The 25,459-nt window shown below is 32.6% G+C and overlaps 1 protein-coding gene across 2 annotated transcripts in view; it reads right to left on the reverse strand.

Annotated features, from left to right (window-relative positions):
* Positions 1–25,011, reverse strand: part of LOC148601931 (transmembrane protein 26-like) — a 35,801-nt gene extending 10,790 nt beyond the window's left edge. Inside the window, exons 1-3 of one of the 2 annotated variants that reach the window (XM_088555948.1) lie at positions 24,836–25,011; positions 21,651–21,716; positions 17,747–17,941 (exon numbers count right to left, since the gene is read on the reverse strand). In XM_088555948.1, the coding sequence (XP_088412074.1) occupies positions 17,747–17,941; positions 21,651–21,691 (236 nt within the window). In that variant the 5' untranslated portion in view covers positions 21,692–21,716; positions 24,836–25,011. The other variant, XM_088555949.1, reaches the window with a different exon arrangement.
* Between the last annotated feature and the right edge of the window lie 448 nt (positions 25,012–25,459).

The following is a 25,459-nucleotide window of genomic DNA, read 5'->3' on the forward strand; positions in this document are numbered from 1 at the left end:
GGGCTTGTATTGCAGACATTAACATTGATATGAAAATGAACTTTCTGAAATTAAACTAGGAAAAGAATGAATTTATCATATTTGCTCCAAAACATCGAGTTAAAGAACTCGGAAATTCAAAAATCAAGGTTAGGAAGTCTATGAAGAGTAATTTCGTCTAAAAGAGGAGCGATATCCATAATCATCATGGACTGCTAGTCCAACGGCTATGGATATTACACGATGCGTCGACTCTTCCAATTTAAGACGACTTTCAAAACTCAAGAAGTTTATCTGTGCCACAACAAGGACAGCTAGATTTAGTTTCAATCCTATGCAAAACGAAAAGAAAAATATTGTCGGAATTCTGAAAAATACAGATTTTGTAAGGTGTCAAAATATGACCACATGTGTTCAAAATGCAATACATCACATCCGGTCTGTAAATGCAGAAATTAATTCTAGATTTTATGAGATGGTAGAGATTCCTCATACTTTGTAAGAAAAAATTCCAAATCATCTTCCAAATATACAGAAGAAGATGTTTACAAAATGCTGGAATTTTTAATCGACAACATATTTGTCCAGTGTGGTGGACGTGTTTTTCAACAAACGGTCGGCATTCCAATGGGAACAAATTGTGCCCCTTTACTAGCTGACCTATTCCTTCACTCTTATGAGGCTGACTTTATAGCTGATCTGATCAGAAAGAAAGAATATTGTTTAGCTAGATCCTTCAATCTCAGTTTCCGCTATATAGATGACGTGTTATCTTTAAACAATCCTAATTTCGGGGATTTGATACATCGCATCTACCCAAAAGAACTTGAGATAAAGGATACTACAGACACTGTGAAGTCAGCCTCATATCTTGACCTACACTTAGAGTTCGATGGTAAAGGAAAACTATTGACCAAACTTTACGACAAACGTGATGACTTTTCATTCAGAATTGTCAACTTTCCTTTCATCTGTGGCAACATCCCTTCGGCTCATGCGTATGGAGTGTTCATATCACAACTCATACGTTATGCCAGAGCTTGCCGAAACTACGCAGACTTTTTGTATCGCGCTAGAACTCTAACAAATAGGCTTCTGGAACAGGGTTATGTTGCTACAAGATTGAGGTCATCACTACAGAAGTTTTATGGTCGTCATCATCAACTCGTGGATCGTTATGGTGTATCCATCAACACCATGAAAACTGATTTATTCAACGAGTCATAGTTTTCCTTTCCTCGTTTGTCTACTCCGGACTTGACTTTTTATGAGCAACTCGGTGGGTGTTTCTAGAAAAGCAGAGGACGCTTACCCTACTGGTGCACCTGGTCCATACTACCAGTTTTTAGTGGAGTCCGAGTTGCTCATTTACTTTTGTTACTTTGTATGTATGCTTTTAGTTTCTTTATGTTCTTTGTTGTGCATGTCTGTTTTCCATGTCTGGTCTTTGTCCCTGGATTACATTCTTTTGATTACCGCTATAACCTTGGTTCCCTTGATTACTCTTTATGAGTTTGGACATTCTCCTATTAAGAGTTCCGCTATTGAAACATGTCTCGAGAGTAATCCAGGGAAAGAATCCACTTTGGAATTACATAGCCTTAAACTTTATTATAGTTTGAATTGTTCAATTCATAGAATTTCTGTTGTTGCTAAAACTCAAAAGAGAACCAATGCAAACGCAGAGGTGGAACGAGAAAAAAATGAAAAAAAAAGAATTGAGCTTTAGTCTGATTGCATTTCCATTTAACACACCACACTTTCCTATTTTCCTTTAATCTGATTCTAAAAGCATTCTATGCGAGTTTGAATTTATCTCACCCTTGCAATCATTCTGTTAATGACTAAATTGACCCTAATAATTGCTCTGTAAAATATTCTAGTATGAATGGCGCCGTGCACATAGTATACAAAACGCTAAAGTCTCTCGCTCGTTGTGAATGTGACGTGGGGACCAATTAGGATTCAGTTAAGGATGACGACCATAAAACTTCTATAGTGATGACTTCAATCTTGTAGCAAAATAACCCTGTTCCAAAAGTATAACTGTAAGAAGCTTACCGCGATATAGAAAGTTTGCGTAGTTATGGCAAGCTTTGGAATAACGTATGAGATGTTATTTGAAAACTCCATACGCTGGTGCTGAAGGGTTGTTGCCACAAATAAAAGGAAACTTTACAATACGGAATGAAACGTCATCGCGTTTGTCGAATAGTATGGTCAATAGTATTTCTTTTACCATCGATCTCTAAGTGTAGGTCAAGATATGAGGCTGACTTCATATTGGCTGTATTATCTTTTATCTCAAGCTCTTTGGGGGTAGATACGATGTATAAAATTCCTGAAACTAGGATTGTTTAACTATTAACATCATTTATAAAACAGAAACTGCGATAAAATAATCTAGCCAAACGATGTTCTTTCTTTCGGATCAGATCAGCTATAAAGTCAGCCTTATTAGAGTGAAGGAATAAGTCAGCAAGTAGAGGAGCACAATTTGTTCCCATTGCATGGAATGCCGACCATTTGTTGAAAAACGCGTCCACAACATTTGACAAATATATTTTTCGATAAAAAATTCCAGCATTTTGAAAACATCTTTCTTTGGATATTAGAAAGATGATTTGGAATAATTTTTACGAAGGAATCTGAAGAAATGAAATTGGCGCAAGTACAAGAAAGGACATTAAAAAAATCGGCGACAATTTCATGCGCCCTGTTGGAGTACCCAGAAATCTTGTGGAAACAAAGGATTTACTCTATTTATACTATAAAAGCATTTGTTATATTGAGGAAAATACAGGAGATTATATACTTTTTCAGAAAAGAGACAATTGATGTAAAACAGCACATTATGGATTTCATTAAAAAACAGCAAGTTATCATGATTATTATTATGTTGAAAAGCACGAATATGTTAAAGATATTTTAATGCGGTGATTAGCTTACTGTGCCAATCCTTCAGATGGTTGAATGTTCAGGGTTCAAGGTTCGTTTAATAGTGGTTCTAAAGATTATGATTATGGTTGGATTCCACCAACGATGAACGATGACATAATTAATGAATGGTTTGTTGGAATGTTGGTCTCTAATGTGTTGATATCTCTTTTGTTTTTTTGGTTTTTTTTGCTGCCTGGAGTCCATGTTTCTGTGCGTTTCAAAAATATATTGGATAAAGTAAAAATAGCAGCCCTTTATGTAGATGCCGAGAAAAACTGAGTTGCTGTATTGCTGGTGGTAGTTTCGTAATTCAGAAACATAGTTGAAGTAGATAGTAACGGCTTCAGCTAGATGGGTAAGATTTACCATATACGACGTAATCATCTACAGATACATATAAGAAAGGTTTTAAAATTGTAGTTTCAGCCCGTTCACGGTTTACAACCATGTCTGCTGCTGATGTTGGTAGTGCCGATAGTGTCTTATGTTTCTTATTATACATTTGGAGTAGAATAGGAGGCTTGGTATGTGCTCCGCTAGTTGTTGCGTGGTGTCGTTCCATTCTTTGTTGCATAGTTTTACCATCTCTTCTTCACACATTACTAGACAAAAATGATTGATCAACAGTCGTGTTATGACCAATAAAGACACAAAATTTCCTAGACAACGCTTTGTCTGCCTATGATAAATACATTTTGTCTACACATTCGTTAAAAGTTTTGCATTAGTTATTTTTGTCTAAACACTAAACAAAATAAAATGTCATTTTGACTATGCACTTTTTTGGTTGAGTTTGTCAAAAAATGTCCGTGTGAAAGCTTTTAGGGTTGAGTTAACAAATGTAGTCTATGTCAACACTTTTTGTGTTGAGGTAGACAAAATGTGTCTACATCATCGGACAAAAACGTAGGATAAGACATATAGTGTCTTAGTCAGCACTAGATTTGGTTTTAGACAATTGTTTTAAGACTGTCTACTAAAACGCATCTTTGGGTTGAATTAGACAAAAGGGGTTTGTAATGAACATTTTAAGTGTTGATATGGTCAAAGAGCAACCAAGGGAACCAAGGTAATCAAAAGAGAATGCAATCCAGACATGGAAAAAAGACACACACAACAAAGAACACAACGTAACTAAAATCATACATATATAAAAACTGAGAGCATGGACCAGGTACACCGGCAGGGCAAGCGTCCTCTGCTTTTCTAGAAACACCCGTCGAGTTGCTCATAAAAACACAAGTCCGGATTAAAGGAAAGAGGGAAGGAAAACCATGAATTTGACCAAGAAAAACAAAATGAGCGTTTAAGTAGTCATGGGTTGCGAGCTTGGCACAGACTGCATATTCTAATTTCCTAATTGTTAACACCTCTAATATAGTCAGAATCTACTTTCAATTCCAAATTACGGTTATGAAAATATTTAATTTTTACCGGTAAATCTTATTTAGGAACTTTATATTGTAAACATTGACCTATTGTTCTTTCTATGTTGGAGTAGCCAGAGTAATAAGTTTTTAAATGTTGGAATAGCCAGAAGACATGAAAATAACTAGTCAAAATGATGTCCAACTTTCATTTTCTGGCAAATGAAATATTGTATAAGTTATTGTAAAGGCCTATTATTTATTTCTTTTTATATTTGATTATTTATTTATTATTTATTTATTTTTTATTTATTTATTTTTTTTATTTATTTTTTATTTTTTTTTATTTTTATTTATTTTTTATTTTAATTTATTTTTTATTTTTATTTATTATCTACAATAGATTTTAGAGCAGTTTAGGGCATGTTTAGATCTGTATGTCTTCTTTTTGTTTCCTGTCTAAGATACTTTGATAATCAGTAATATGACTTAATAGATTTTGTTGAGTGTGTGTATGCTTGTATTTTTTCCTTGTCTTTACTACAAGCTTTAATAAATTTGGACTGTTAAATGTATAATATTATCTTCGACAGTACCTGTCGCCTGTGGTTGTACGCAAAGGCAAGTGAATGATTCACAATAAAACAAAGTCTTAATGATATTCGTTGCTTCTGCTTCATTCTTGCCAGATTTTCTAACTTTTCCGGTTTGTCTATTTATTGGCATCAATACGTTTTGCCCACTTGGCTTTTCATAATTTTATAAATCAGAATTTCAAGTGTTATTAGAGAAGTTTTTATTGAATTCTTGTTTTTTTTTTGTCGGGATATTTAACATTTCAAAACTGCTAAGGCAAACCCTATGGAAACTCCAGAGAAATCCATTGCCTGCCAAAGTTTCAAATGCTTATATTTCAAAAACGAGTACACTGACCCATCCCTTTTTCTTTTTCTATTTATTTCTGCACGAAAGATCTTAAAAGGATTCCCGACCCTATGAAGCCTTGTTATTTTCAAACAGAGCAGCGAACACCCTTAATCACCACCTTCACGATCATTGTAGGCATTATTCGGTTCTTTATATACATTTTGGTCAAAATTGTGCTCCGCCATTCGCTCATCTAATCCTTAACTCTTATAAGGTTGACTTTATAGATTGAATTATCGTTTAGCCAGATCATTTGATCATCATGAATCATGTTGATATGGTCCATCTTCACCACGAGAACATATTTTTCATCGCGCCGTTAATATTTCTCCTACATCTACCCAAGTTTTTTTAGGAGTCCGGGTTGCTCATTTACTTTTGTTTCTCATGTTCGTGTTACACAGGTTACTTTATGTTCTTTGTAAAGTGTGTCTATTTCATGATCTAGTTTTTATCTCGAATTATGTTCTTTGTAATCCTGGTTCTTCGAATTCCATTACAAAATGCAAAACCCAAATGATTTGAAATACAACATCTCAAATGTTATTGTTTCAATAGAAATAAATTTTATTTCTTTAATTGCCAAAAATTATGTAACTGATATATATTTTTAAAATGCATCCATCATGTATATTAACAAGATATTGGTGAAATGTTGAACGTTATGTTTTATAAAAAAAAAACCTGCTCATCAGTGACGCATTTCTTATGCAAACAGTAGGCATTTTGACAGACATCCTTACTTTAATTGTAAAAGTTACTGCTTTCTTGTAATTGATGAACAAATAACAAAAATATTAAATAAGAAACTTAACGGTTCTCGATTATGAACAGCCTTAGTTGACGTACAAATTGCAAAACTTGACATATATTATCGGTCTTTCCCGATTGACAGCGTGATGGTGGAAGTACATACTAGACTCTTATCGTTCATCGTGAAGTTACGGTCACGCTGAAAGAATTTTGTAAAAATTGATTATTTGGATACATCTAATCGAGAATATTTTACTAAAACTTTATATTTTGAAGTATCATTGGACTGTTGAAATATTTGCTAGTGTAATTGTTGATTAGACTGAATCATTTAATTAAAAGATAATGAATAATAACATTGAAAATAGTTGCACTATCTGCGTTCTTTTTCTGTACTGCATCCATGCTACACTTATTTGTAAGTTTCAATATTTTGTTTGTACAATGTTATCTTTCATGATTGACCTCTTTTTATTTTTATGTGCGTAATATGGTCTGAATGGACTAAAAGAACTACCTGATCGATCAAAACGTGTTTACATTAGAAGGCGCGTTTCGTTAGTTCCACCAAATTTCAATCCGAACAACTCGGGCATGTCCATTACTCAAAAACCAACAAGGAAGGCTGATTAGTTTCGACTGATTGCATCCGAACCGCATTGATTTGTCTTTGATAAGAGAATCATCAGCTGCAATCTAATTAAAATCAGCTATTATGCCATATAACGTATAATAACTGCTGGTATTAATTGAATTGTCATCAACAGGTCAATAAAGGTACATAATAAGTTTTTTCACAAAAATGTTTGGTTTCTCTTAAATGCCATGCTGTCTCTATGTTATCATATAAACATTACATGTTAACATTATACACCTAAGTAGGTAGAATGGTTCGCTTCATTTTCCGCTGGTCTTAATTTTTGAAATAAAATACTTCCGGACACTGTGAGCAAACAAAGTCTGCTGATATAAAAAAAAATCTGTTATTAAATCAACACTTTTAGACTTTTAATTACTCTAATTAATAAAAAAAACAAGTACGTTAAAAGTCATTTTATAGATGTTTAGTAAATTCGGTTTCTTGTGACTTTGCTCACATCTTTTCGTAGACAAATGAATAACTTGAAAAAAAATGATTGCATGACCTCAACATAGATATGTACATATATGTGCCACTATTAAAATCTTGAACTGCAACATTATGAATACATGTATATTATTGTTAAAATATTCTTTTACTTAGATCGAGGGTCATGCTTTTAAACAAAAATTAACACAGACAAATATGTATCCATAACAATCGTATAATAAAGTTTTGATTTAATGAGCATATAAATAATATCCAACTTTCCAAAACAAGAAGGATTACAGGCATGTAAATTGGCTCTGGATGGCAGAGAAAAACCCATCAATTCGAAAAAAGATGCTCTGTCATTTATAACATTTGTTTTAAAAAATCATGACTTTCAATTTAAAAATGAATATCATATTCAGGTTGGCGAAATATCAACTGGATCTTGTCTTTAGATACTAAAATAACTTCATGAGCATACCAACTCTATTCATCCAAATGGATTCATGTAAAGATCTAAGACATCCTACCAAGAATATGGAATTTATGGAGAGTAGTGTTATTAAAGGGAAATCAAGGGAACCAAGGTTATAGCGGTAATCAAAAGAATGTTATCCAGGGACAAAGACCGAACATGGAAAACACCCATACACAACAAAGAACATAAAGTAACTAAAATCATACATACAAAGTAACAATTGCAAATGAACAACTCGGACTCCACTAAAAACTGGGAGCATGGACATTAAAAACATTGTATGAAGAGAATACAGACAAGCATATGTATCTCCAAAAATACTTCTGACCATTCGAAATTAATTTAAAAAAAGCAATACAATTTGGACATGACGTTAGAAAAACATTCATTTGCAAGAAAGAGAATAATTGTCTTTACGAATGAAGGAAAATTAAATTCCGTGTAAAAAGGAGACGATACAAAATGATCTGGTAGAAACTCGATTAGAGAAAGTGGACCGATTGAAACTGGTCAAAGAGTAAAACTACATGTTCCATTCGTATTTAAATTTTATAAGTATTAATATTTTGGTTTTGAAAAACGCTGTTCGCTGTGTAGTTCTTAAAACTGGAACTGCTACTGCATAATTACTGACAGTGACTCAAGTCTGAGTGCAGGCTTCCGAAAATGAAGACTTGCAGTGAGTGTACCAGGCTTTACATCATAAACAACAATCGATGTCAATTTCATCAGTATTCTTTGTCATAGTTTGTATTTAAATAGTTATTAGCCCGGTAATTAAGTAAAAATCAATACCGTTACTATCATCCAATTTATAACATCTCATTATTGACACGTGGTGGTAAAGATCACATGAAAATTGAGTACATCTCTGTTAATGTGATTACAAAGTTATAAAGCTGTGACTTAGATGTCAATTTATCAAATACACAAGAGAAACACCCTCATGGAATAGTGATATTCATATCAACTCTCAATATTGATATGCTATTATAAAGCTTTATTGACAAACTATCAATGTACCTCTCTCGGCTGATGCTATCTTGTTCTCAGAGCCAATAAATATTTTCACAGGACATAGTTACACAAAGTCTTTGTGATAAAATATGAAATAAGGGAGGTATCATTGTTATTTTTTAATTTACAGAAAAGCAACAAATACTGTTTAGTTCATTATTAAAATGATAGCGACATGATAAGCTATTGCTATTTCTAATAATGACGTGTCATAACATTACTGCATATTTCACTGACCGTATATGTGAATATGTTACTACTGCATTTATATGTGAATATGTATTTAAGGTGACTCCCCTATTTATTGGAATCACAAAATTTATGATGTCTTTTTTAATTTCATGGAAATCTGAACAGAAATTCTTGTGTAATCGAACGGGGACAAAACAAGAAACATATCAAATATCATAATTGTGGTTATATTTCGGCTGCTATTGTTTTTTTTATTTGGCTGGGGGAGGGGGGGGAGTTCTCCATAACGGGAAAAATTAATTTCACTAAATGCAAGGATATATTTAAATTATTTTCTTCAAAATGTAGTGTATGCTAAACAAATAAAAACTAAAAGTGATAAACCTGTAATTATTTTTTAAATCACTATAATAAACGTAAAGGTTATCTACTGGATTGCCATTTAATACAATATGAATATATTTCTGGTACATATTTTGCTCATATCGAATCAGAAACACTACCTTATATAGAATACAAATATTTAGATATCAGACGAAATCATTATACCTATTGATTAGAAACAGTTCCGTAAATGAATATAAGCCATATTTACATGCATGCAAATATTAACATACGTACGTATTAAAAAAAAGTGTTTAAATATACATGGGTGTGAAAATACTGAACGTAAATGCGAATACATACGTATGTAATTTACTTCACCACAGTTCCAGATGTAAAAAAATAAACGTTAACATGCACAAGGTCATGAAATACATTTTTCGCGTGTAAATGTAATCAATATAAATACATACGGGTTTGATTAAATAGATTGTCCTCTGAGACAAATAGGGTTAATCCTTAGTGCTATCGGGAAAATGAGTCCGTCCAAAGAAGTCATATGTATATACCTACATGTATATGCTTTTTAAAGGTTCATCATTTGCCTTATTATTTTGCCTTTTGACATGTTTCTCATTTCCAATTTTGTAAGTAATTATGCATTGGCTGACATGAAACCAGGTAGTTTTAACGTAAGAGTGAAAGCCAGACAGACAATTGTCATATTACATACAGAGATTCATTAACCTTGATAATAAATGATTACGAAAGAGAATATAGGAATGATCGTCGAGAGAAGTGGGCCCAGAACTACAAGTTAAAATGGACTTATTAGGAGTCACATTTTAAAGAATGTTTTCCACATCCGACTTGCCCTAGAAATGACAAATATACCAATTCAGATAAACCATAAACATATAGAAATAGAAAAAAAGATAGGCATGATCAAATGGCTTGCCATTCGAAGACGAAACATTTAGTTCATAAGATTACAAAATGTTTGAAGCAAGTAATACAAGTTGATCTTCAAACACTGATACAAGGTCGGGTTTGCCCGTAACTGCATCATTCCTTTATGCAAAGCGATTTTATTCTTATCAATTTCAGCATTCCACTGGATATCATATCGTTCTGATGTTGTATATATCACACAGATGCAATCACCATACTTACGAATTCGACATGCACGTCAAGTCGTTTCTGTAGGCATTCCCACCTACCTTTCAATTAGTCTGAATTTCTTCTGACCCGGCAACCCTCTTTTCTATCTAAATAAAAAGAGGAGGGTTGCAGGGTCAAAGGAAACTTAAGTCACTGTTGTTCGGTGAATGTTTCTAACAATGAACTGTCAAATGCCCACGTCAATCTCTTCCAACTATAACCTAGGGTGGTATTCACGCCAAGATAGTGGAAAATGGATGAGTGTGGAATGCTCTACGAGGTTGTCATCTCTTTGTCAAATTATTAAAGATTATTGACGATGGAGCTTAATAAATTCATTAATATATATAAAATATACCTTCTACATTCTTTTACCAACTTTGCCCTGTGGCAATTTTAATGCTGCCTGTTTGTATTGAAACATACAGGAACAGGTAAGTACAATGGAACCCGGGGGTGGTTTGGAGCTCTCTTTAATTTACTTAAACCCATCTTTTCCAAATGCTTATGCGAAGTCAGGACCATTGCGGTTGTTTTCAGCTGACCGGTTGTTTTCTTGATATTAACATATGTTATAAGATTTTTTGTTTTGAGTATTCGTGTTTGTCTATTGCCTAGATTTTATCAGTTCGATAAATTTGTTTTAACCCTTCATGATACAATAAAAATAATTAATCAAGGAGAAAGTTGAGAAGTGTCTGATGATCTTGATTGAAAAATCACATGACTCTTGTTAGGAAGCACCATAAAACTGGTATTAGATACACCTTTTCTGAGAATATTTTATTAAAATTATGCGCACCTAGCCTTGAAGTATACCGGCCTGGGGTAATTTTTATTTAGTGATATAGAAGCATTTTATCCAACCCAAGCACATTAGACAGATTGAAAGCCAACTATTTTCCAATTTTCTATAAACGTCTTGTTTGCGCCCGAACGACATATATATTAGGCCGGGATATAATTGATCTTAACTGAACTTACTCATTGAAATGACTTAAAGTGTGAAAACAAATAATCTAAAACCATTTTCCATGACCGGATTTGCATATGTGTAAATTTCTTTTAACAGCTTGTTCTGCATCTTTTTGGACCTACATCTCGAATTTGACAACGATGGTCATCTCAGCACTAAGATTTATGATATAATAGACAACTTTATTTTTAATATCATTAATTGTCCTTACCTATTCAGCGATATTCCTTCATCTACTGCGTATGGTGTTTATATTTCACAATGGATTTGAGCAAGTACTAACGACTCAGATTTCCTTAAACTCCATAAATATCTGCTTAACGGACTCTTGAATCAGTGGTATTAGGTAATGCGTCTTAAAATGTGTCCTACCGAATTATTTTTTTAGATATCACTCCTTGGGTGAAAAATACTCAGTTTTTTTCCTAAAATAATGAGTAATGATGTTTTTTATTTTTTTTATTTTTATTTTTTTTGGTAAATTGTTCTTTGTGCTGATGTGACCAATGATTTACCGATTATGACAATAGCATGCAAATGCTTTTTAATCACCACTGGTATATTCAGGTCGCAATGGAAGAAGGAGGTTAAGCGCGCTGTAAAACCTAGATTTAACTCACCATTTCATTTCGTTTAAAATGCCTGTACCAAGTCAGGACCATTGCCGCACCAGCTGCTCCGGTGGTGTAATATTCATATTGCCAGATTTATTTTGGATTTGACTTGATTATGGATCGGATTAATGTTCGGTAATTTTGTTGTTATCCTTATTTAAATTGACATACATGTGAACGAATAGCAAAATCTAAATACCCTCGTTTTCCGACAAATAAAGAGAGAATTCTGCTTTGATAAAGCAATAAGAATTTGATTGACATCACTAATAGTCTTAACTTGTAACTGGGGCATATAGGATAAAAGCCATTACCAATCATGTTCCCCATGTGAAACCAACAATCAGTGAAAATCATCAAAATAGTTAGTCATGTAACAACAAACACGAAAATCATGCTAAAGTTGCTAGTGTGAACATGGTGTATTGACAGAATATAGACGATGGTTGAAAGAATGTAACTATTTTTATTCTTTAACCACAAAAACTATTCTTTACAATATTATTTATTAATGAGATATAATTGCATAGGCTTTGAAAATCTATAAAGTTGACAAGTTCCGATTTAGCAAAAATTAAGTGTTCCGTAATGAACATTCAAGCATGTTTTCTGTTTTTGAATGTCTGACTTTTTTAGTAATAATGTTACTTAGCGTTCATGTGGAATTTGATTTTTGACTTCTGTTTAAGGCTCTGTGCTACACAAATTCTTGAATAAATTGATTAAAAATAATTCTCTACTGCGGAATGCTCCTAAGATATCACCAGGACACCAGACATATGGCCTAGAAGTTTTACAATTTGTTGTGAACCAGTTACCACCAACAAACACTCACTTCTTTTTTGCAGAAATTCCATTACAGATTTCAGTTTGAAAACAATGATCCTATTGAGAATTTTAAAATTTAAGCTATTTAACAACCTGATATTTACAAATTTCAAACGTCATTGTAACTTTGCTTTGGTATTTTTAGTTGTTAACTATGTACTGCCGATTTTGCTGTTGATTACTTTTTTAAACAAACGAAGTGGTCATTATATATACATTGATCTATGTTTGCTTTGTTTTTTAAACTTAGTATAGCGGCTCTTCATTATAATAAAAATTGCAACCACAGTCTAGCCACTACATCTGATGGCTAGAAGAGATATGATAAGCATTACCTTAAACCGAAGAAGGGCACTGGTGCTGTGGTTAACATAAAAAAAGAGATGTGGTAAGATTGCAATGAGACAGTTATTCACCAAAGTCCTAACAACGAACAATTAAACTTCTACAGGTCACCACTTAATGAGCAAAATTCATAACATAAAACAAGCAGTAATAGCCCCCCTCCCTAAAAAATGAAGTGAAACCATAGAGAGCCGCTCCAACATTTAGTGAGTAATTGAAAATGAATGCGTGTCAAAAGATCTTACATTATCAGAATTAAACTTAATGGCCACAACCTTAATAAATTAGGCGAGTCGGCTCTTAAACATAGAATTTCCACTTTTTTTAAGAAATATGAATATGATTTATGTGAACAATTTTTCATGAACGCACACAATTGCGTGGTTCTCGACTTTGAGATAATAGTATTTTTTCGGTGTGGTCGGTTTGTATAGTTTGTAACAGTCAATTGATATTTTTGCATATTCAGGGTTACAATCCACGCTGCGGTTACGGATATTTTTACAGTAACGCAAAAGATGATGGACCTAAAACTTTCAATACATTTTTGAAAATATTTAATTTTTTTAACTGCTGAATAGATCAGCGTTATCGAGCAACATTGTCCATTTCGTATAAACTAACTAAAAGCCACCTAACATCGGAACTACTTCAATGGGGTATCCCAATACACTAAAAGAAGGTGAATCATTAAGGACACAACAAGTGGTAAGGATAAATGTTCTGTAAAACTCCTCTGTTATTCTGTAAATTCATTTAAAAATATTTTTAAAGAATGTAATTGCTTATTTGTTGTTTAAAAGATCAATCTTATTATAGCATATATAAGTATAACTTTGCTTTCACAACTTTAAAACAATTAACTGTCAAGACCCACAAACCTTAACACTTATTTTGTTTACCATGCACACCCTAGCACTGATTAAGTCAAAGTTTGAAAAGTTGAGAATTTGACTAAAAGATGAACTAATTTATTCCTGCGTTACAAGGTATCAATACTTTTATCCTCCATGACATTTCTTTATTTATTAATCTTTTAACTGCTAAGACCATTCTCTTGGACAACATATCTATGTAAGGGGCCGTCATTAAAGTACTAGCTAATGAATGATGAAATGCCGAGAAAAAAAGATAGTAAATTAAACAAAACAAAGTGATAGCATTTAGATAGATCTTTGTCATATTTTTGAACGCTAAAAAATACTAGATAATCGGACAAACAATATCAACTTCCTTAAAAGGCCTATTAGTTTTGAAAAAAACATCACATTTCGAAATAGACAGACTTCCAAATAATCATATGCCAACATTATTTACTGTGCGAGCACCTAAATGATATCATAATTGGTTTTAATCCATTGCAGTCAAGTGTGTAATTGAAACTATTCTGTGTTCGACGCAAAATTTGTTCACTTGTCATGTAACCAAATACTTTTTCAATCAAAACGTTACAATGATAATGGTGCATTTGTTGTTTGTTACTTGATAAGTTTACATGTAACCTATTGCAAGTAAAAAGTGTTGAAACATGTATTGTCAGTGTACAAACATCTGTAGAAATCGGCATTGTAGAGTTCGATCATAACATTCATATTTATAACTGTTCATTACTCCTCAGTTTGAAAAAAAAACAATTGTTTCTTGATTTCATGACCATTCTCTGTATGTTTTGCCTTTTTTGAAAAAAAAATGTAAACTCATGTAATTTAAGGTAATTTATCATAATTTTTTCAATTACTTCCTTAAAAGCAATCGATTGTAAAGGATGGCTACTCATACACTAGTGTAATCGATTAGTAATAAAATAAAATGTAATCATTAATTACTGTTGTCAGTAATTGTACCCATCCCACTGGATATTGTGAAAGAAATAAAGCAAAAGAATGTAATCCAGGGATAAAGACTACTCGAGAAAAACAAAAACACACACAACAAAAAATTGAAATAAATAAAACAACACATGCAAAGAAGCAAATGTAAATGAGCAACTCACACTCGACTAGAAACTGCGACCATGACCAGGTCCACCGGTAATATAAATGTCCACTGCTTTTCTACCCACCGAGTTGCTCATAGAAAGTCAAATCCGGATAGATGAGAGAGGAATAAAGACCATGACACGATGAACAAATCGTTTCTCATGGTGCAAATGGATACACCTTAACGATCAACGAGTTCATGATGACAACCATAAACTTTCTGTAGTGATTACTTTAACCTTGAAGCAAGGGAACATATTCTTAAAGTATTGTTGTAGTGTAAAAGTCTAATCCTGTACAAAAATTTGGTACGGTAAGCTCTGACACAACGTATTATTTTTTATTTGAAAACTCCATTTACAGAAACTGAATAAATGTTGCCAAAAATGAAATAAAAAATGGCAATACGGAATGAAAAGTCATAGTTTGGTTAATAGTTTTCCTTCGTAAACCTAATATCTTGACCTATATTTAGATACAATCATGTAATTTAGTGTAGGTCAAGTTATGAGGCTGACTTCAGTGTCTGTAGTATCTTTATTTGACGTTTTTTGGGGTAGATGTATAAAATACCTGAAACTGGGGTTGTTTAACAATAATGCGTCATCTATATAAAGAAAACTGAGATCAAAAGATTAAACAATGGTCCTTCTTTTGGTTCAGAGCATAAATAAGGAGGTAGAACTCGAGGTGTTAATTTTTTCCATGAAAATCGAAGTAGTTGTCCAATATTTGTCGAAGAAGTTTTATAGGTTGATTCGAGGAATCCTGATTATAAAAAAAGTTTGCTAAAAGACACTTCTGGAGTAAAAACTTAATGAAAGATGTTTACAAATTTAAGTAAATATATCAATCAAGAACTGCTTTCACTGGTTTTTACATTACACATTTTCCGACGCAGTATGTTTTTCAATAAAAAAAAAGCCTTGGTAGAAATGATTCACCGACAGACTTAATTGATTTAGTAATATATTTCCAAATGGCAACTTCATTTGCGAAGTTGTGTTGGTTAGCGACCATATAATTTATTTGCAATATTTGACATTGAAATAAAATCTGAAGTTAATTTAGGGTAGAAAAGTGAAAACCATCAACAACATTAAGCGAATCTTGAAAGCTATGAAGTCGATCTAATACCTCATATGAATTTTTAACAATCCAAACATAGTTTACACCATTATTTTCATTACATTAATTGCAATGATGAATAATAAAGTTTTAATAGTGGTTAAAGTAAATGTTTATATTTGAGAAATATTAAAAGTAGAACATTTGCTTGAAGATGCAATAGAACTTGAAAAGAAGAGATTACATATGAGATAATGTCGCTCATTATTCTTAAATATAAAAAAGGTCATTAAGAGAAACCGAAAGACGATGAAATTTTCGTTTGGTGCGATAAATACTTTTGTCATGAAGTCGTTTGTTCCGAAAAAAAAAAATTACAAAAGTTCAAAACAATTTATTCCTGATCTTGACATGTTTTCTTAACCCCTTATATCATTATTTAGACCGAGAGGTTAAGCTGTTTGGAGTTTCCTTATCCACGAAAGTTCGCACTATTTCCCTGGACTTTTGATGCTGCTTGGGAGTCGTGAAGTCGATCTAATACCTCAAAAGAATTTTGAACGCTCCAAAAATAGTTTACACCATTATTTTCATAAACTTTATTGCAAGAATAAATAAAAAATATTTCATAGTGGTTAAAGTAGAGGTTAATTTAAAAATATTAGTAATGGAGCATTTTCTTGAATATAAACTAAACCTCATTTGAACTGCTTTTTGTGAAGTTGTGATATCCAGTATAAGGAAAGTTTAAGGTAAAATTTTCGTTTGTTACGATTATTACGTTTGCCATTAGATCGTTTATTACAAATTTTCAGTAACAAGTTTCATGATATTCATGCCTGAAGATCTCGACAAGTTTCCAGTGCCAATAATATTATTATCATTTAGACCTAGAAGATCAGCTGTTTGGAGTTTCTTTATCCACAAAAGTTCCCTGGACTTTTGATGCTGCTTGGGTGATTGCCTATTCTGTTTAAAAAATAACTTTCAGTGGTTGAATTTTAATAAAGTCTCAGTTGTGGTTATTTTTATTTAAATGTTGGCACTCAAGAGTTTTTTTATTTCTTTGGTCTCTAAAAATAATAAAACAATAGCATATTTGACCCACGTACTAAAGACCAAATCAACATTTCGCGAAAATCATTGTTAGACAAAATTAGTTGACAAAAAACTTATTATTTTACTAGACCCGTTTCTGTTTGATTTGTGCATGCAACCAATCTTTAAAGGGTACACATAATATCTTTATTTTCGGAATTGTTTTGTTTCAATCGATCATTTTCATTCGTGTGACAAAGTTATTATAAATTTTATTGTTATATTTGAGCAATACTTTGTTCTGTATGTGGTTTGTATTGTTTTCGTTTTTGTTTTTTGTTTTTTGTCTCAATTAGTATAAGCAGATGATGTTTGTATGAATTCAATAAATACATATCTTGTTAAAACATACTTCTGTTTGTGAAACTAAATTTTACTTAATGCAGAGGTTATATCAATTCTTGCTGTTTGACGCAATTTTCATTGTTTTAACATTCAGTAGAGTATATACTTGTAATTTCAATGATTACAATATTTTATCATCGAAAGATAACTTCATTTTCTTAAAAATCAAAATGCAACCATTTTATTATCAAATTCTAAAGAATAAAACGTGTAATGTTATGATATTTTAAGGTTATTTTTCATATAGGAAAAAAATTGTTAGTATGTCAATAAAAGTACTTACCATTTCCATTCCTTTCCTCGCTTTTTGATGAGAGTCACAATTGTTTCTATAAGAAGTCCCAGTAACGCTGATGAAAGATACCAACACCAAATGTCTCCAATTACCATGTATAATCTCCAAATTGCTATCATTCCGTGAGCAGAAAATAAAGCTCTTACCAATAGTGCCCGAAATATGGTCAAACACCTCATTTTTCTATGGTTTCAGAAAAAAACATTCATACTCACACTTATTAGTTAGTAACCTTCATAAGTTAGCATAGAGGCATCAATAACTAATCATTGAACTATCATCGCAAGTAGAAACCTTAATTTATGAAGTATAGCGGAATCATTCTCATTATTGTCACGTGTTATGTGATTTAACGCATGCTCATATGCACAATACATGTATGTCTTAATTCTTGTTTTGTTTTGTAAAAGTTAATCAGAACAATTTCAATCAACAAATATTTGATTTGATTTATTGCACTTTGTTCAGGTTAATGCAAAAATGATAATTATTAGCAATTCAAGTCGTCTTATTTATTTTACGAAAAAGTTGATATTTTGGTAAAAACCGCTAATATGGCCTGGGATCAGCACTGTTCTAGAATAGTCAATGTTTGCAATCTTCATTTTGATGTCTTTGTTGGATCTATTTGTCAAAACGCTGCATAAAACCTACTTGTCTTTAGAGGAAGATTGATTTTTATATATCTGCATCATTTTAGGTCGCTTTGGCGTAAAAAGTGAATATTTGGTTAATCGTTCAAGCAAGACTATAGTAATTATAAGGCTATAATGTAGCCGCTAGAAAAGGAAATTACAGAGGTTACTGACAAAGATCCCTCCGCGTCAGTTTTTGTCCTTGACAATGGTCAACTTATTGCCAACGTAAATGACAAAAGAGGCGATTTCGATTTTTAATTTTTGAAACTCCTTTTCTTGTGCACTAAAGTACCACCTTCACTAGCATTTAGTGTTTCATTGAATTGTAATTAAAGGTATCTGACTTAATACAGCATTATTGCCTAAGCTACCGACTTTTTCCACAAAATTATACAAAATATGCCCGATACTCTGCCTGGTGGTCATAAGATGAGCAGGCGTTGACAATAACAACTGTGTAAAATGTTGGTGGCAGTCTGTCGTGGTCCTACGGTTCGTAAACATGTATATAATCCTTATTTGCACCGTCTAACTATATATCGCCTATGTGCGGAATTGAGTTCTGTATGTATACAAAAATACAAATCATACATGTTGCAAATTTCTATATGCTGTACACGTGTTTGAAGCAGTAACCTCTTATCAACAGTATTATGGTAAAATATATAGAAAGTTTTAATTGTTGAATATCCTCGAGAACCCTGTGGTCCATCAGCAGTGGCATCGACCCAGTGGTTTTCAAATATGATGTAAAAATAAATTTGAAGTAAACACTTAGTAAACGTTAGTATTCACAAACAAGCACGATAGCTGCAAAACGAAAAATGTAGATGCGCCACACATATTGTGAATAAAATACGTGTAGTTTATATTTTCATATCAAAACATAGTACACTATAACATAATAAATACTATATCGGCTTCTTTTTTTTAAGTTAATGGTAAAGTAACACATACACAACAAAGAATTAAAATAACCAAAGCAATACATACAAACCAATAAAAGTAAATGAGCAACTCAGACTCCACTAAAAACTAGGAGCATGGTACAGGTAAACGTAAGTGTCCTCTGCTTTTTCTAGAAACACCCACCGAGGTCATCATAAAAGTCAAGAAAAGTAACACACGAAAGGCTTGAAACACTGATGTCTGTATCACTAAAAATACAGTTGCACCCCGCAGATTGTGAATGAAATACATCATATATTTGTTGCAATTTAATAATATAGTACACTGAAACGTTAAAATTACTAAAACGGCTTTGTTTTTTAGGTAACGGTAAGTAAACGATTACGAAGTTAGCCGTGGCAATATTTAGAAGTTTATTTTATTTTAGAGTATTTTCAAATAAAGGTTAATACTACCACTACAGAGGATTACCTACGAAATAAGTAACTTTCACGTGCTAACGCAATTAACTTGTACTCTATCATGGCAGCGTCATAGCACCCTGGCAAAGTAGTTGTCAGGTAGATAAAGTTGTTTTTGTAGGAATAGTTTCACGCGATTAATTTTTACTATGATAAAAAACTACTCCACAAGTGGCGTGAATCACTTATACTCTCAAGAATTCAAAGACACACATCAGTCGTTTTCTTCTAGTAACCTAACTTTTTGTAGCATAATACTAACCTATTTTTGTCTCTACCATCTACGGCACACTACCACATGACAAGTTTAAGTCAATTCATGATCTTATTCATCAATGTTGAAAACAAAGCAGAGAACTTTAATATATGCTTATCGGGTATAAAAAAAGTCCTACTTTAAAAAAAATGATACTAACAATAAGTACTCCGGTTCTGATATTGTTCAAATGTAGGTTTTTCTGGTAGAATTACCTATGGGAACAAATTGTGCGCTACTCTTGGCCAATTTGTTATTACATTCGTAAAAAGTAAGATGTTTAAAAAGGCTACTACAGAAAAAAGAAGCGAATAGTTCAGTACTTCAATATCAGTCGAATTATCTCTGCATATCCTTGTTTCAATAATCATTAACATCTTATATAACGAAACGAACTTTAACCTAAAGAAACAACTGATATCCTTCCGTCTGCTTCATACCTGAACCTGAATTTTTACATCGATAATACAGTATGTTTTAAATCAGAACTTTATGACAAACATGAATAACTTTTCCTTCCTAAGTATTAATGTGCCGACATCTCCATCCTCTGGTGTGTATATTGTATATAGTGTGTCAAACAACAAATGCCACTGTATCGTGGCGGTTTTAGATATACTACGTGAATTCTTTATTTTAGAGAAATTTAGTACATAATGATGAAAAAATATGCAGTCTTTATTTCTATTAATATAGTTCATAAATACAGGAAAAACTAAAATATAGGCTGTGTTTTGGAGGTAGTTGTCAAACTACATGACCTGATTTTTAATGAAGTCTACACCTCGAAAAAAAAAGCTGCACCATGCCGACTTTGAATGTACTACATGTAGTCTATATAAGTACAGTGTTTGAAAACGAAAAAAATGAACACAGTAGCTTTTGTTGGAAGTAGCTAAAAGTAAAATATTAAGGACTTTAAACACAACAAAGCTAGACGGTGCAATGATTCTGCACCATGATTGCTGGAATAAGCAAATTTTGAATGAAATACATGATTCTATATTATATTACGAAAACGTAAAATTTACTCTAACGGCTTTGTTATCGAGGTAATTGTAAAGTAGCACATAAAGCGCACATGGAGGTGGCCGGTGAAATTTTTTGAAGTACATTCCACGAACAGCGTAGGTGCACCATGTACTATTTGTGAGTACTTAAGAAGTATATAAGCTATTAGATACAATAAAAATTTACGTGAAAACTAATTATATCGGTTTTGTTTGAGAAATAAAGGTTAAGTAACATATATATCTAATGAAGTGCATTAAGAGCTAGCGTATACTACTATATATTAAAGTATGCATCACGAAAAATAGCGTAGCACTATGGAGGTTTTGGATATACTACAAGCAGTCTAAACTGCCGTTAATAAGTACACAAATACAGGAAGAATTATTATTTCAGCTGTATTCTTGGTGTAGAAGAAAAAAGTACTTGTCTAGTGTTTTAGCAAATAAAGTCCTACCTTGAGCCTTGTAATAAAGTCTGCACCACGAAAAATGTAGCGCCACTTAAAAATATTTTGTGGGTATCTCATGAAGTTTATATGACATTTAATACAGTTAAGAATAATTGGAAAATGAAATCATCAGTTTTGTTTGACAGAAGCACATTAAGATGCACACCTGCTTGTTGTTGGTATACCTCTCTTGAATTCTGTCCTCATTGAAAATGATGGCTGCTTCTATCGCCTGCCAATTAAAAAAAATCCGGTGAAACGACAAGGACAGTCACGTAAGAGTATTCCGAGTAAGGTGTGAAAAATAGGTGCGATAAATGTTATAAGTATGTGATAAAAGGCGTGACGTCACAATGATTGATAACAGAAATTGTTCTATCAGGTATTCAAAACAACTGTATTTAGTACCGAGGAAAAATTATCATACTATTGTTCAATGGTTACGAGAAAAATAGTAAGATTATTAATCCGAGGTACATACTGTTATCATAGCCAACGAGGTAATAAACTTACTGTTTCCCAAATGAACAGTTTTATTATACTCATTTAAAATGATACTTTCATGATCCGTGAGCAAATTGTGCGACCATGATTGTTCGGAGGATAATACCGGAGTGCTACAACTGTTTTTAGGTTTAGGTGTATTTCTTTAATGATACGTCATTTTTCATGATGTACTTTGGATCATGTATTGTTGTTTTGTTGAGTGAAGTGACAAAATGTTATGTAAAGTTGTAAAATTTATATTCATAGAAGTCGCTATAGTCGCTTAAACAGCAAAATTTGCCATGTACCTCGATACGAGTCTTTACATGATCTTAGGATATTCCTGAAACTTAAGATTACCTAAAGTTGAAATAAATTGAAAGATTAACAACAAACATGGTCGCTGTATATGCTGGAGTAATGTTTATCTCATAGCAAAGGAAAAAACATATGACGAATAAGGGTAAAAACAAAATTATTGAACATTAATCAGATTCATAATCAAGTCAAGTCGAAAAAAATCTGGCAAAATAAATATTACACCACCAGAACAGCTGGTACTGCCATGGTCCTGACTTGGTACAGGCACTTCAAACGAAACGGTGGGTTAAATCTAGGTTTTACAGCGCGCTAAACCTCCCTCTTCTATTGCAGCGTGACTATACCAGTGGTGATTAAAAAGCATTTGCATGCTATTGTCATAATCGGTAAATCAGCGGTCACATCAGCACATAGAAAATTTGCAAAAACAATCATTACGCATTGTGTTTTTCAACTTAAGTCTGATAACTAAAAAGAAATCTGTAAGAGACCTTTTAAGAGTCATCGTTTCAGACCCTAGATTCAGGAGTCTGTTACGCAGATATTTATGGTGTTCAAGGAAATCAGAATAATTAGTACTTGCTCTAGCGTAGTATATATATAAATAGGGAATTTAGAGACGGAGGAAACCCATTAGATTATTATTTTCAGATCCACTGCTTACGACATCTTCTTAAAGATAAATGTTCCGCTATACCTTCTTTTTGCATTATTAGTAATAACCGTGATTATATATTCTGTAAAAATATTGTTGCCTTATTCATCTGTACTTCAGTCAATATAATTTGAATCACACTTACCGAAAAAAAAATGGGTTCCTTTCCTTTCTACTCATGATTCGTGAAATACGTGTTAAAAGACTTGTAAAATTAAAGGTAATGATATTGAATGGACCTCTGCTCGAATCTTTTAATGTATATCAAAATTATGGCCTCTAATTGACTATAGGTAGGTATTAGTTTTAAATTGTACTTGTATATATTACATTAACGACAAAAATTCATTAGATTTAATTTTGTTGATTTTTTGTAGAATTTATCCATTCTCTGTATAATTATAAATTTGATATACATCCCTTTTCAATATAATATTCACCATTCAGTTTTCAATAATTATCCGACATTAAATCACAATAAACATAAACCATAAACATCGTCTTAAGACCATCTTAGGATGGTTGTAGTAAGAATTATACTGGCTGCGGTTTACACCGTACCACGTATCTCAGACATGTCCTAAGACCATCTTAGGATGGTCGTAGTAAGAATTATCCTGGCTGCGGTTTACACCGTACCACGTATCTCAGACATGTCCTAAGACCATCTTAGGATGGTCGTAGTAAGAATCATCCTGGCTGCGGTTTACACCGTGGCACATATCTCAGACATGTCCTAAGACCATCATAGGATGGTCGTAGTTAAAATTATCCTGGCTGCGGTTTACACCGTGGCACATATCTCAGACATGTCCTAAGACCATCTTAGGGTGGTCGTAGTAAGATTTATCCTGGCTGCGGTTTTTACCGTACGACGTATCTAAGACATGTCCTAAGACCCCCTTAATTTTATTTTTAAGACACATCTTAGGATACCATTACTGACATGGCTCTTGATTTCAATAAGAAATACATCTAGCTGTTTTATAATAAAAATTATAGTAATATTATGAATCAAGCAGTAGAAGAGGTTTAATAGGTGTAGAAATTTTGTTCATGGTCAACAATAATCTCTATAAAGATTAATATGAAATAATATCCACAGGAAAGTATTATTGCCTTACATATTTCCCACTGTACGCTATCTTACAACTAAAGAGGTATTTAACACTTATTCTAAAGTACTGACATGAGTTGGAGAGCGATTTTAGAAAATGAATGTAAGAATGTACTGAAAATTACTCGACGAGATACAACTTCATACCTAAGAATACAATGAATTTACGTGTCATTTTATAAATGCCTATAAATGAAGGAGAACGTCTTGTATATATCTATATAAATTTAAAAAAGAACAAACACTAAAAACTTGAAGCTCACTACAACGCATTCTTAAAGGTTACAGGATCAATAAATTAATGTCAATTGTTTAATGTCAAGTAACATGGTATTATATGATTTTTGTATAGCTATTAAAAAAGAGAGTAATTCAGACACAATCATCTTCAAATGCAAAATCCTTTTCAGAAGTCCTCAACCTTTAAATATCGCATATTGTTTTAACTGGTTTCCGACAATTAAAATTTATTTGCATTTCTAATTATAGTAACAAAAAGCTTGACTTTTCAAATGCTGAAAAAGATCGGTAACTCTAACTTATTGTTGGTACTTATCACGATTCATTCACACTCTAGTCCTTTTCATCGGTAATATTATTTACATACAGTGGACTTTAAAGCATACACAGTTCAATTGATGTTTAGAAATTCATCTTTTTTGTCTATAATCGTTTAAAAGCTCGGTTGAAGTGCTTGATAAATTACATGCCCATGTGGGATCTTTCGAATCTGTTCAAAGTTTTCATTCATTGTTTTTAATTACTTACTTACCTGATGGAAGATTGTGTTAAAGATGTATTCGTCTCTTAACCGTCCTTCACTCTCTTATTATACAGGTAGATAACAACAAAATAATAATTATTTCTCTACCTGCATAAAACCTCGCATACGTGGACTCCGACCTGTCGTTCCTCGGTTTACACATATATACTCTCTCAAAAAAGAAACCCAACATAGAAACATTTTCGAAAAAAAATGTTATTTTTATGTGTTTGAATAGGTTTATTTATTAAATTCATATTGAATCTATCAATTTAAAACCCATTTAAAGGTATGATAGAAATCATTCAAATTCAATCAACCGAGAGATGTATACGCCAAAATTTGTAACGTGTTCCATATAGAGCTTTATTTTTAAAAATGCACGACCTAGACGAGCAAATCATGCGTTATTTTGTAGTGGGGAATTTAGTAGTATTTATTTTCATGAACGCGGTCGTAGAATTGAATCCTAACGATACCAACAGCAGGTTACTACACAAGACAGACAACGCTCAGGCCGCCCACGTCAGCGAGGCCGTGTCATGATGTGGGCAGACATCTCATACACCAGAAGAACACAATTGGTACATATTCTAGGCAACTTGAATGTTGTCCGGTATCCCGACGAAATTC

The sequence above is a fragment of the Perna viridis genome, chromosome 12, assembly GCF_037379345.1.
Source record: "Perna viridis isolate PV_CMFRI_1.1 ecotype Kerala chromosome 12, ASM3737934v1, whole genome shotgun sequence".
NCBI classification, from domain to species: domain Eukaryota; kingdom Metazoa; phylum Mollusca; class Bivalvia; order Mytilida; family Mytilidae; genus Perna; species Perna viridis.